Source organism: Zootermopsis nevadensis, unplaced genomic scaffold, assembly GCF_977971745.1.
Source record: "Zootermopsis nevadensis isolate Lab colony 2312 unplaced genomic scaffold, Znev_1.0 Znev_ptg000027l, whole genome shotgun sequence".
In the NCBI taxonomy this organism is placed as follows: domain Eukaryota; kingdom Metazoa; phylum Arthropoda; class Insecta; order Blattodea; family Termopsidae; genus Zootermopsis; species Zootermopsis nevadensis.
In genome coordinates, this window is record NW_028259159.1 from 932,561 (window position 1) to 946,202 (window position 13,642).

Genomic DNA, 13,642 nt, shown 5'->3' on the forward strand with positions numbered 1-13,642 from the left:
CCTGTTGAAATATGTTTTGGTCTTCTGTGAACATGGTAGTGAACCACTAAAGTTCCATTAAAGGCAGTAATTTCTCTATTAGCTGAAGAACTATCAGTTTCTGAAGCATTCTGTTCCATGGAGTTAGTAGTAACCTAATTAACTAGTTAACTGTGTAGTTAGTTGGATGGTTGGTTTGTTTGTTAGATGAGACATAATTTAACCATGAGAGTAACCAAGAGAATGGAAAGATAAAAATCACATATCTTAATCCTTGTTGGTAGAAGATATCATGCTAGAAGTACAGTAACATACATTATACACATTTTGTATTCTTTTGTCACTTACATTGTATCAACTTTTACAGACACATTAAATAAGTTCTTTTTAACCATATTAATCATTTGTCCAATTCACTGATGATGCAGATATTGTTCTTAGGATGGTCGATCAGACATACAGTTGTACACACATTCCTGAAGTTCACTTTTGTTTTCCAAGAATCACTTCACATTACTGCATTTCAGAAATCTTTTTTTTTTTTTTTTGTCGTTATCACTCTGTTATTCAAACAGTTTCTATTTAACAACAGTATAACTATTAAAACTGTTTTAACAGGTGAAGGAAGAATATACATGGAAATAGTTCAGAGTAGAAAACAAGGCAACCTGTGGGGAAATATATGCATATTTACACTGAAGGGTTACATCCAGTTCTTATAGGCAAGAAAGTGTGGAAAAATACATAACAAATTGAATATTACAATAAATAAATATGTCTGTGTAAATACTGGCCTTATTTTTATTCATTCTCATTCTTTAAAATGCCCATTATGAAAGTCTTTTTTAATATAACTCACTGTCTTTCAGAATCTACCATTCAGTTCCCACTGATACAACAGATGACTCACAATATATATAATGCTGAGAAATATTAAATTGTCTGGGCAAACTGGAGAAAATATTTATACATAACAGATGTGTTTGTCAGTGGATCACAGAGAAAATTAAAACTGTTAGAAGTGGATAATAATCTATGAACTAAGAGTTGAAACACATGAAAGTAACTAAGGAAACAGTGATGAGAATAAATAACAGTAATTTGTTTATGTTATGGATAGATAGCTTCATAAGTGAAAGTGAAAAAACATAAAACAAGTTGTAGCAAAATAATGTTCACTGTCCATCATAAGTTATTGTAACTCACAATACTAACAATTTTAAGGAAGAACATTGGATGTACAGCAACATTAGATGAGTACTGACAATTAATGAAAAGACAAGTTTTGATACTTCATCCTTCAAGCTTCTAGTTTCTAGAAAAATTGAATCTTTAGTACAAAGAATACAAAGCATTTTTAATGGGAAAACTTGATGCTGATTCTGCTTTCAGTATGATCATCAGTAATGTCAACAACATGCCAACTTCTACATAGTGCCACAACCCAAAAGCATGATCAACATAAATAATGAATTAATGCAAAAGCTTGAAATCATTTACAGGAAAACTTGCTGAAAAAATGTACATATTATGTATGAAATGGGAGTGGATCCAAATGATAAATGTACAAGAACAAACTGTCTAGATTCTACCACATTTAAGTGTGTACTCATGTACAGAATACTTCCTGAGGGGTGAAAAAATTTGCAACCATTTGTATTGCTATCTTGTGCACACCACTCTTTGCACTGCTAGAGTATCATAAGGAAGAAAAACTCTTGTCTTGCTGGGGTCTCTACTTGTTTGTATATGAATCGGGAACTTCCTATGGGTCCTACCTAGAGTCATACCCCAAAGGACTTGCTCTGTTCAGGAACCATTCAAAACATAAGGGAGCAAGTAATATTATTCCTAATGTGACCTCAGAAGCAGGGATGACATTGAGATTGTATATGTTATTACAGTATAAGAATCAACAAAAATAATGTTTACAAAATAAACTGTCTAATTAACACAGCTGAAAAAAGCTTGGACTAATAATTAGCCCATTTTTCATGTTTGGGTTTGTCAGAAAAGTAAAAATGTTCAATGTATTTGAAAGGAAACTAGACAGCTGTACTCTTCTAAAATTTCTCAAATCCATTTTTATCCAATTTTCTTTTATACAAGCAAATGGAGTATTATTAGACATATTGTGATTTTCATTTTCTGATACCTGGAAACATTCAAGGAACATTTCCATATTTCCAAAACAAAATAAATATTGATCATTTCCTTAGTTGCAGATAAATATAATTTATTATATGCAAAAATTTGGTTGTACTTCAATCTTACCTACAGTCATTACCTGTAATCCAGGAAGATGAATGACTAAAAAGCATATCATCAAATGTGGACACTGATTTTCTTAAAAGCCTTAAAAAAATTAGATTTCAATAGCTTTTAATAGGTTTCTCAGTGTTCTAAAAATTTACAGGAGTCCACATTGAAAAACATTTATATTAATTATATATACTACAATAAACCATTTTTGTGAAATGGCTGCAAAAGTTCAAATTGTGGATTCATCTGTTCTAGTATCATTAATATTAAATATGTCTGATTTGTGATATGCTGCCAAAACTATTTTACCTCTTTTTTTACACCATAGTAATATTATCATGTATGTACTCCTTAGTTTGGCAAGATAGAGATTTGGCCAATATCCAGAGTCAATACCATTCAAATTACAGCCTTATCTGCATTAAGACATGGAAACTGGCTAATAGTACCAGTATACATATATTAAGATTAAGAAAGTAATATCTTCATACCTCTTTTCAACAACTCTCATATCCAATGCAATTCTCTCGGTCATCCATGTTACTGTGGTGTAAAAGCAAACATTTTGGAGACTATCTCAGCCTCCATCATTAAGGACAGATGTGACATGACCATAAGGCTTTACTCTGCAATAAAGTAATTGATTGCCCACAAGGATTTAAATGAATTCAGTAACTGTAAAAACTTAAGTCAACTTAAACTGTCATAACATATACTCTTGCAATGTCAAAACAAATCAGATAAAAAGTATAACAGAATTTCATAATACACCAGCATTGATTAAAATGTCCTTACACATCTGGCATATGTTAATATTTACAACAGCCCTCTGGTCGTAAGAGCAGAAAACTATACCAGTATGAAATTTAAATGTTTTATACCTGAAAATTATCTATCATAATCATTTTATCTTTGTAATTCAAAATTAAAAGAAGTTCATGACTCTACTTACATATTAGGTCCTTTGATCTAGCTCTGTAAAGGTTAATTAAGTAAGTATATGCTTGGAACATTTGGTATCTGAGATCACATGAGATTCAATAACAGAAATCAGAGATATACCACACACTGCAAAAACAAGTAAGAACTGACAACATACGAAAAACAATGTGTTTTTGTTCCTAACTTGAATGACCTTACAGGAGCTTTAGATGTATTCAGAAATGCTCATCCAGCTGCTGTTCTGGAGGAGAGGGGCCAGAGACAGACAAGACTGGAAGCACTGCTGGGGTCACTCTATTACAGCCAGCAACAGGAAATGAATGTTGCAGTGGCTCCATACCACTTAAAGGGATGTTCTCGGCACTTCGAGCTCTCCGCCACAATTCTGAACGGAGTGGTTGAAGGCGACTGAATTCTGAGTCATGTCCTCCTGCTCCTACAGCTGAACTAATGTAGATGGCTGAATTGACTCGAGGTCGGCCTGCAGGGTGAGCTGAACGACCCGGCCACTGGTCCAAGTCAAAATGTTGATGTGATGGCCAATGAAGATGCTATGATTGAAAAATTAGTGTTATAATGATATTTGCCACATGAACAGTGATGTTATTTGCTAGTTAATACTCATTTCTTTACATCCTTTATTTACACAACAAAGAATAAATTCTAAAACTGGTTGTTTGTCAACACTACTGACACAACAGCTCTGTGCAGTCCTATGTTTCTTAGAACTGTCATTATAAATTAGATTGACCGACTGGTTTAATTTCAGCTACTGATTATTTTTCATATTAATTAATCTGTGTCTGAACCTCCACACAATGTCTGTTTTCAAAATACAGAATGTAACAGATAAAATACACCTAACAATGTGTAGGCCAAATAAGACACACAATAATTATTTTGTTAGCACAGAAGACATTATTACAAACACATACCAGGCTAACTAACTTTGACCTGCTTTTGCATCACTTAATATGCACATACTCTAAATCAGCCTTCTGTAGAAGAGGAGGTGCTTCATTTCTATACCTTGTAATATTTCTGGCCATCCATTCAGAAAATTTTGTAGGCCATTAGCTTTTAACATCAAATATCTTGACTGGTCCATCTGGTTCTGTACATATTATATAGAAGTTGAGTGCCCTGCTTTATAAATAGTGGTTGTCTGGTTGTTGTGCCATACAGTGTATAGTGTATACCAACGTTTTGAAGGAACACACTGCCTCCATCATCTGTTTTAAAGTAAGAACTGTTCAGAAGTAGATGGATTATAGAGATTCAGGAAAAGGATCAGCTAATTCACAGCACACAATTGACTTCACAGTTCTGTTAGAGGAAGAATAATAATATAAGGAAAATTTCTTCTGTAATTGTTCTGTTCTTGCTGTTTGTCCTAAACAAAATTAAATAAAGCATTTTGTAAATTCATAATATACTGTTTGCTTTGATAGCAATTTACATAAAATTCACCTTTGTTAACAAATCTAGATATATTTTTAAATATTTATATAGCCTTAATTTCTAATAATGATAAAATCTTTATATACACCTGAAAGACTGCAAGACATCGTCAAGAATGGCTTACTACACACACTCCACCTGGCTGTGCACTGCAATAGTATACCAATGCCATTAACTCTGGAGTTAAAGTCTGGTCAGGAGGTTTAAATCTTCTGTTGCTATATTATAAATGTTAAACTTAAATATTCTAATTCTGAACTAAAAAACAGTTAACCTTCTAGGACCCAAATTATTTTTTCATATAACCAATTCTAATGTGTAAGACAAAATATAAAATCTGTCCCAATATACACCATGTATGTGCACAGGGGGAGAGAAGGTACAGCTCCTACTCATTCTTACTTAACCTCAGCACTAGATCAGGGTGAATAGTCAGTGTCATGCCCCGGCCGTACATTACCCCCAGGAAAAGGACCTCTGGTACTCGCTAGACAGGAGTCTTGGTGGGCCTCAGAGTTGGTCTGGATGCAGAGGCTAAAAGAAAAATCCTCTGCCCCTGTCGGGGATCAAACCTCGGTCGTCCAATACGTAGCCAGTCACTATATAGAAAAGCTACCCCAGCTCACAAGACAAGAAATATAACCACAAAGCAATTACATCATTCTGACCACTTTTGGTATTTATAATTGGAAAATTCAGTTTCTTACTTGATACACAGAGTCCCCCCCCCCCCCCCCCCTTGATGTCACAGTATAGTATATTTTCCTCTGATGGGGTAACTAACAATGTGTAATGAAGACAATGACACTGTAGTTAGGTAAAACACCTTTATTCTTTTACACCAACAGGCTTGCCAAGCATGATGTTCTGTAACTAAGAGTTTATCTAATGTACGCAATCAAACTAATTCTACAGAATACTAATATAGAAAGGTGTAAAGCAGTCATGTAGTAAGAATTTAAGAAAGCATATCATAAAGCTTTGTGAGTTTTACCGGCTAGATCTACAAATAAAACAAGTGAACAAACAAGGAACTGCTAAAATGCACAATAGGTGCAATGCAGGTAACAGTGCAAACAACTGTTCCAGTGGTTTCAAATGTATGTTTCAAGTAATGTGCATTAAAATAATGTTTACAACAGTCAAAGCAATGTAGGTATTGTTCTTGGCAACGTTTTCGGTCAAACACCATTTCCCTAGAGTCACAGCAAGTACTGTATTAGTTCACTCAAAAGCAGATATTCTGTAATCCTTCCTCTGTTGAGAGATTTTCATTATTCTTAGATAATCCCTACCATTTAATGATTTTCAGAACCTCACCATTGTAAGAGGAAGATTAATACTATTATACTTACAAATTTGAAGGATATTCATAAAGAGCTGCTACAAAGTAGTTCAACAACTTGCATTTCTTAACTCATGCACTAAACAATCAATTAAATGATGACATAAAATAAAATTTGCCAAAAAAGTTTGTACAAAAATGTGATGTCCACACAACTGCACTGTAAAAGGTAATCATGTATGTCCGGTTAAAACTGTTATATACAGACTTACTGAGTTAGCATAAATACAAATCAGGAATCCATGGCTCCTTAGTAATGCTAAGCTCTTTTGTCCTCCAATAGCAACTCCAAAAGTAATTTATTATTGAGTAAATTATAAATTTTTAATACAATCTTAAAATGTCATAAGTATCTGTGACTGTTTATATGTGAAGACTTTTACCTTTGAATAACTAAAGGTCTAAAAACATAAACGTTCCTGGCTGCAAATGTAAATCATGGAAACCTGTATTATAAAATGTGTTATTTCTTAATGATAAAAGTTATGTTGATCACAATCGTTTTCTAAAAATGGCATTAGCACGACTTTAATTAAATAAATAGTCATTTATGCATGAATTTTCTATGTTACAGTAAATAAATTAAGTACCTTTAAGTGTTTATTGTTTTTAATTTGAATGTATGATCACTGAATGTATTTTAAATCTTGTAAATGGTTATTGATTAAAAGACTCTTATGTACAGATTAGTAATTAACATTAATTCCAATTTTCAATTTTAATTTAAAATTTAATTTAGTTTTCACACAGAGAAACCTGGTTTGAGAAGCAGTAAAAATTAGACACTTCAAACTTGTTTTGAATTTGCAGATTGTATTTATGACTTGCATTAACAGACTGAATAGCAGTCTACTATTATGTATTTCTGCTATATAATTGTATTGGTTTTCAGAAATGTCTTAACTCTCCTCTCATACCTTAACCCCTTGAACAGAGTGTTGTACTCAAAAGATCTGAGACACATCATTCAAGCAAGAAAAGATAAGTGCACTTCAGAAGAAAATTACTTTCCCTTTATGAAAAAATAAATAGTATCACATGCGTAGGTGTTCAAGAGGTTAATACTTCTCTCCTGTCTACTTGATCTAGATTTAGAAAATATACACAGATTTGAAAATTACTCTCCTAGCTATTGATGGAGGGGGTTACATTTCCTGTGGCTCTAGGGAATGTTCTCTATTATATGAATATGTGACACGCAGAACGCACTTACTGCTAGGTGTCAGCACGGTGTAAGAGAGCGAACCGGCAGCCGCAGTCTCGCGGCGGTTGAGGCCGCGGATAGCTGAAGCAGTGATCCAGAACACAGCAGCCCTGATACAAACACCACACAGTAATGGCTGTGTTTATTTGCAGTAAGGCTGCCCTTCGATCAGATTCTCTACTTTTTTTTCCAGATTCAACTCTTCGACTGTTGGGTATAAGTTATAAATATTATCCCCTCTCTCAGATAACAAATTGTATGTATGATGTAGCTCTGCTGTATGTTTACTGTCAAAATTGAATTATTATAATAAATTAATAAGAAATAATGAAGACAAAGAAACTGAAATTTGGGTTATTATTAGTGAAAGATGAGTATATACCCAGTTACACTAAATTATAAAATGATTGCCTAATTATTGGTGTAGTCTTGACTCTGAGATACTGACAAACACTTCTTGTAAATTTATGTGTAAACTGCTTCTACAGAATGTTGCATATTTAGTGTGGCATTGTATTTGTGTAACACAGCATACCAACACTTGAAAATTATGTCGGGTCTGAAGATTATTGTGTCTGTGTGCGCATGCGCACCCGCACATGTGCCTTAAAAAGAAAAATTACCTGATGTATTAGTATTTTTTCTGAAACATTACCTAAACACTAGTCCTTAAAATGTTTTCAGTCAGTTTCTGACTATATTACAGAGTCAAAGGGTCTAGTGATTATCATCTTACAACAAAATCTGTCCTACCAGATCATTGCAAATTAATTCCAAATTCATCAAAATCATCCATCTTAAAAATATGTTTTGTCATCATCTTGATCATATTCACAGGAATAAACTAAGCCCCTACTTTTGAGTACATCTTGCAGAATTTTGGAATATACATCTATCTCCATGCAATTTACCTTCACATTGCTTTCCTGTTTTCTTTCAGACTTCCAAGTGGGCATTTTTCAAGAAGCTTCCCATGTAAATTCTCTATGTATTTCATGCTGCTGCCAGCCTAGCCACATACCCAGCATAGTTTCTGTCATTCCAGAGAAACTGTTTAATCAACTTTTGTCTCAGGTCCTCACTTACCTAACAGCCCTTGTCCTAATTATAAATTTTTTTGAAGTCATAGTCAGAGGCATGAAAATTTGTATGGCCCATTTACATGTCAAAAGTTAATTTGAAGAGGACGGTTTTACTTCAAATGTCAGAGCACCTAGTCAGTGACCCAGATTTATTGATAACATTTCCCTCATTCATCTCCTTGGTTCTAACATCCTGCCACAAGTGTCTCGCCTGTCACTATCCTATTCAATTTACCTCATCCATTTTCTCATCCTTATTTCTCTCCACATCAAACCCAGGAACAATACCTTCATTTCTCTTCTCTGGCTGTCATCATAACATCTAATCAAGGCTGCTGATATGAGAGGACAGAAAAGAGTATATTGAATAAGAAGACAGAGTAAAAGAAAGGATTGGATTCAGGTCTTTAATGTAGTTTAAAGAATTATGGCAGATATAAAGATCAGAATAGTTCCAGCTTGTTAAATAAATGGACAGTAACTTCAAAGGAAATTTTCCAAAACACAAATCATGGCAAACTACTGAAGACCAAGAATGAAGTGGAATGATTGGGAAAGGTAAATATAAAGGTAAGAGAAATTGTGTGATGGCAAATACAATAGAAAATGTCCTTGGGAAGGCAGAATAAGTGGAATCAGCTTTATAAAAAGAAGACTTGTGGACCAGGTAATCTATAAGATGATTAAATAGTCTTTGTACACCTGTAAGAACAATGAGTGGTGGAAGTGATTTAAAAGCCCCTGTGTGTGTGTGAGTGTGCAAACACACACACTCTAGGTAGTTCACGAGACCTGTGTGTGTTATGTGACTGTATGACCTTGGCCAATTGTAACTGTTTAGTAAATTCACCATGAGAAATATATTTGTTCTCTCTTACAGATGCTTAGGAATTTTGAATCATCTAAATACTAATTCCTTTCCCACTCCACCTAGTTTCTGTCTAATACTATTTCTCCATGCTCTTAAACATTTTTTCTGACTCTCATACCGTCACCACAGTTCCACCAACCATACTTATCTCATTATTATCACTACCAATGTCAACATCTACATATGAAATGTGCTGATTTTCAATGGGGAAACTAAAAGAACATTCTTTTCCACCCTCATAAATTATAAACACTTTCAGAATACAATTTCCCTGTTTCTATACAAAACCAGTGTCTCCGTTTCTTAGTAAATGTGTCTGCCTTTCTTCTGACATTAAGTATCAACCTGGAATTAGTCTACCACCAGAAAACTAAAATCACATACATACACTATTCTATAGGCTATATCTGGTAACTAATTCTGTTTTGTGCTTCCCTCCTGTATCTTTTTGTACTCTTTTTGGAGCACTTACTAGTTACAGTTAAATTTATAATAGTTCAATTATAAATCAATAATGGTTAACATGACCGGATAAACTTTAAGAGAGTATCAAAAGTTGGCATTCACAAACTAAAGATCTAGAGGCAATAACAGAGTGAACATGCCAGAATTATTACACTATACATTCATTTTCTAATATGTTCTTAAACTTACAATAACAATAGAGAAATCAAATTGGTGAATATAAACACAGAAATGTTTGCCTGCCAAGATGCACCAAGCATGTTCTTTGAAATGAGTTTCCTTGAACCCCTTCATAAAAACAATAAATACTTTCAGCAATTTCCCATTCCATGACTCTTAACAAAATAAATACTTTCTAAGCATAATTCTTGTTTTGTCATAGTTTGATAGTGACTCATTAAAAGCAAAAATGAGCATGAAGATAGATCATATTTGGTACAAAACTGTCTTCTGAAACCAAACATTTTGTACACCTAATATAGTCTAATGCTGTACTACAAAGCACCAATGATAAATGTTTAGTCTAATGAAATACACTTTGAGTACATTCTGTGAATGTGTTGCTGGTGATGGATGATGATCAGCAATAATCAATGAACTTTTAATTTTCCCCTGAGTGTAGGCAGGATAACGAAAAGCTAATATTGTGCTACTGGTCTACTTCACTAGTGCTGAGCACAGCTACTACGAAAGCAGCGCCAATTAACCGACAGTATATATGTACAACATAGTATGGGGGGCCTTTCTGTCACGCTCACCAATTTAGCCATTGTCATGAAGTGGACAACTGATTGTTCAATCAATATATTCACCATCCTTGCAAACCATCATTACCGGGCAGTTACCACGTGGAATCCGTTTGTATTGCTAAAACATTCAGAATCATTAACTGACTTTAAATCTTTGTTAAAGTTAATGAAAACTGTTTATAGTTTTTGTAAAATGTTAGTTAAACAAATGTCAGTGTGTAAAGCTGTGGTGAAAAGTTGTATTAGTATATAAATGTCAAAATGCATTATGTCAGAACTCAGAGCAAATCAATACTGGCTTGGAAAAGGGCAGAAAATCACATACCCAAGAAAACTTCTCATACCAAGTGAAAGAAATTAGAAGCAGCATAACAATTGTCAATAAATGCTGAAAGAATATGAATGACTAGAAGAAAATTGTCAGTTTATGCTGTTTATAGAGACAGGAAATTCAGCAAAAAGCTTTTAAACACAAGACACTGGGATAGAAGTTCATCAAAGAGAGATCTTTCACATCAGTACAACATAGACCCACTATATTATGTAATTCTTGACTTCTATAAATCCAGCTATATGCAAAAATTATTTTTAACAATCTGCATTATTTTTGAAAGAAATTATTTCTTTATGCAACAATTTCTTAAACACAGAATGACCATGAATTTAGGTATTTTAGGTACATTTCAATGTTAACATTATAATATCACATATGTTCATGACACTTTCCAACATACATATAATTTGGCTTAAATAAGGATTTGTGGAATTGAACCCTTGCATCAGTCAGTGACTGTATCATTTTTATTGAGTTAAAACTTAAATTAATTTTTGGGTTCCTTAAAACTAGGGAAATTCTTCACTGGCTGAGTAACTATGACCATATCACAACCTTGTATAGTAGAATTATTTACAAGTAGGATCAGTTCAGAGTGTGTGCAAAATAAGAGTGTCTCAAGAACTATTACATTAGACTCATATGATACACTTATCGCTACTTCACTTTAAGTAATTTAATTAATTGACTTTGACAAAATATTGTAATTACAAGGTATTTTATTAAGGGAATTTATATTACAATAATAGCATGACTCCATGTTTATGTGTTTCCTTGTTCCGAATGCCATATAATTATGCAATTTGGAGGATATTAATCACATGTGACAAGAGGGCTCCAGAAATATGCTCAGCCACTTTCTATGGTTTCATAATTGAAACCACTGGCAAATACATTTTAACTTTGATCTAAATGTATTTAATAAACAAAATATTTATTATCATGCATATGGTGCAGACAGAATATTAAAGAATGTATTTTTTTCCCCTTAGATTTTAATAACTGATGTTCAATATTAAGTACTTTATTATCTTCTTCAACATATTTGTGTGTATGAACAAATTTTGGACAAAAAGATTTTTAGGTGACTTGTAGTTTTATATTATATATGTGAAGTCCTGCACAATACTGAGATACAGTTTAAGGGACTGCCAGATAAGGTGTGTACTGTTATTCAGAACTCTACATGAAATCCATAATAGTAGTACAAAGGCACTTTACTGTACTTAATATGTGTACATGTAGTAGTTATGTACTGACCAAATATTACAGAGATACAATCTCTCTTCCATGACGTCCACACATGCTTGCGTCCAAATTTCCTGCCTCATGAACCAGTTTGGATGTACATACCTGGGGGCAACCCTGGTTTGAACCATGCTGTTGGCCAGGGCAAGGACCCCCTGCTGCCACAGCACATGCACCAGAGCCTGGCACCTTCAGCTGCTCTTTGTAGTCAGGCTGATATGGTAGAAGCATGCGAATCTTTCCCCAGCGGTTGAAGAAGAGTGCAATGGCTGCTATCCAGACCACTAGAACCAGCAGGACAATACCCACCTCCACGCCCCGCACTTCAATGTTCTGCTGTGGGTTTTTTGAACTGGGTATCTCTTCACTGTTTGACGGAATTGTAGTGGGTACCCCTGTAATGATTGAGTCTGGGTGACGCTGTGCAGAGGTATTTGGAGGTTCAGGAGGTTCTGTAAAGTATCAAATACATTTAATAATGAATATAATAACATTTTAATATCCGAATTGAAGGAGCACTCCGCAGTGAGACATATCACAATTGCTCATTTGTGAAACTGATAAAACCATAGTAGAAAGGAAACTGAAATATACAACAAAACAATGATCTAATGGCACAAAATCAAATCATTTATTATCAGTTATGTTTTTTTTATTGTATTAACTTAACAGGATAGTGTTTGTTACTATTTAATAATAAAACCAAAATAAGTTTTTGTGATTTATAATATTTTTAAGAGATGAGATTACATGTTTGAAGTATAAATTTTACATACTTAAGCATGCTTTAATTTAAAACATAGTTAGATGCAAATCTGATGAAAAATGCTAACTGTATAAATTTCCATATCATTGATGCTATGTTTTTTATTTAATGTTTAACTGACATAACTGTACCATTTACCTTATTAGGTTTTATTTTATTGGTTGATTTACTGTAATTTTAAATTTCTAATAAAAGCAACATAATAATAACATAATGTAATAACATGTGGATATTTCTGAAATGAGTCTTACCCATTGTAAGGAATATAGTTGGTCTGCTGCGGTACCTCTTGCCTCCCTTGACAGCAACCACTGTAACTTGATACTGTGTGCTTGGTTCTAAGTTTCTGAGAGTGATGAAGTTGGAATTTCCAGCAACCACATCTGATGTTCTGTAACTAACCAGTTGCTCTGTCAACTCAGCACCCTCTATACTGCTACTACTAACCAGTTCTATAGTACAAATTATGAGATATCATCATTATGAAATTTTCTCCATACTTCTATTATGTTTTCCCTCTTATGTCCAAATATTTTCCAGTTCAACAGAAGATAAAGTGTTAGACCAATATTAAACAAAAGCTGATGCATACAAATATACAAAAAATTATGTGCCCATCATTATAATACAACATGATAATATTATCATATAATATAATCATGAATATATACAGTAAAGGTCTTATCTGTTTGGGTACAGTTAATAATAATAGGAATTCACATTACCTTCAAAACTTTGTTTGACTCATCTGATCATATCATCCATTCATTCACCCATCTATCTTTACAATATTCATTCCAAAAAAGGTTCACTAAATACTCAATAAATAAATAATTTCAAATAAATAACATAATAAACATTTTAAGGGATAAACATTTTTTTATATAATAAACCATTTTTCAGATGATGACAATTACAGTATAAAATTAACTTA

General features: G+C 33.4%; 1 protein-coding gene across 12 annotated transcripts in view; it reads right to left on the minus strand.

Moving 5' to 3' along the window:
* Window positions 1-237: 237 nt before the first annotated feature.
* Window positions 238-13,642, minus strand: part of LOC110828533 (uncharacterized) — a 281,385-nt gene continuing 267,980 nt past the window's right edge. For 10 of the 12 annotated variants that reach the window (XM_087356737.1, XM_087356736.1, XM_087356734.1 and 7 more), the window contains 3 exons: window positions 12,960-13,105; window positions 12,048-12,394; window positions 238-3,734 (listed from right to left, as the gene is read on the minus strand). In XM_087356737.1, coding sequence (XP_087212863.1) covers window positions 3,399-3,734; window positions 12,048-12,394; window positions 12,960-13,105 — 829 coding nt within the window. In that variant the 3' untranslated portion in view covers window positions 238-3,398. The remainder of the gene's footprint in view (window positions 3,735-12,047; window positions 12,395-12,959; window positions 13,106-13,642) is intronic. The other 2 variants (XM_022061338.2, XM_022061335.2) reach the window with 2 other exon arrangements.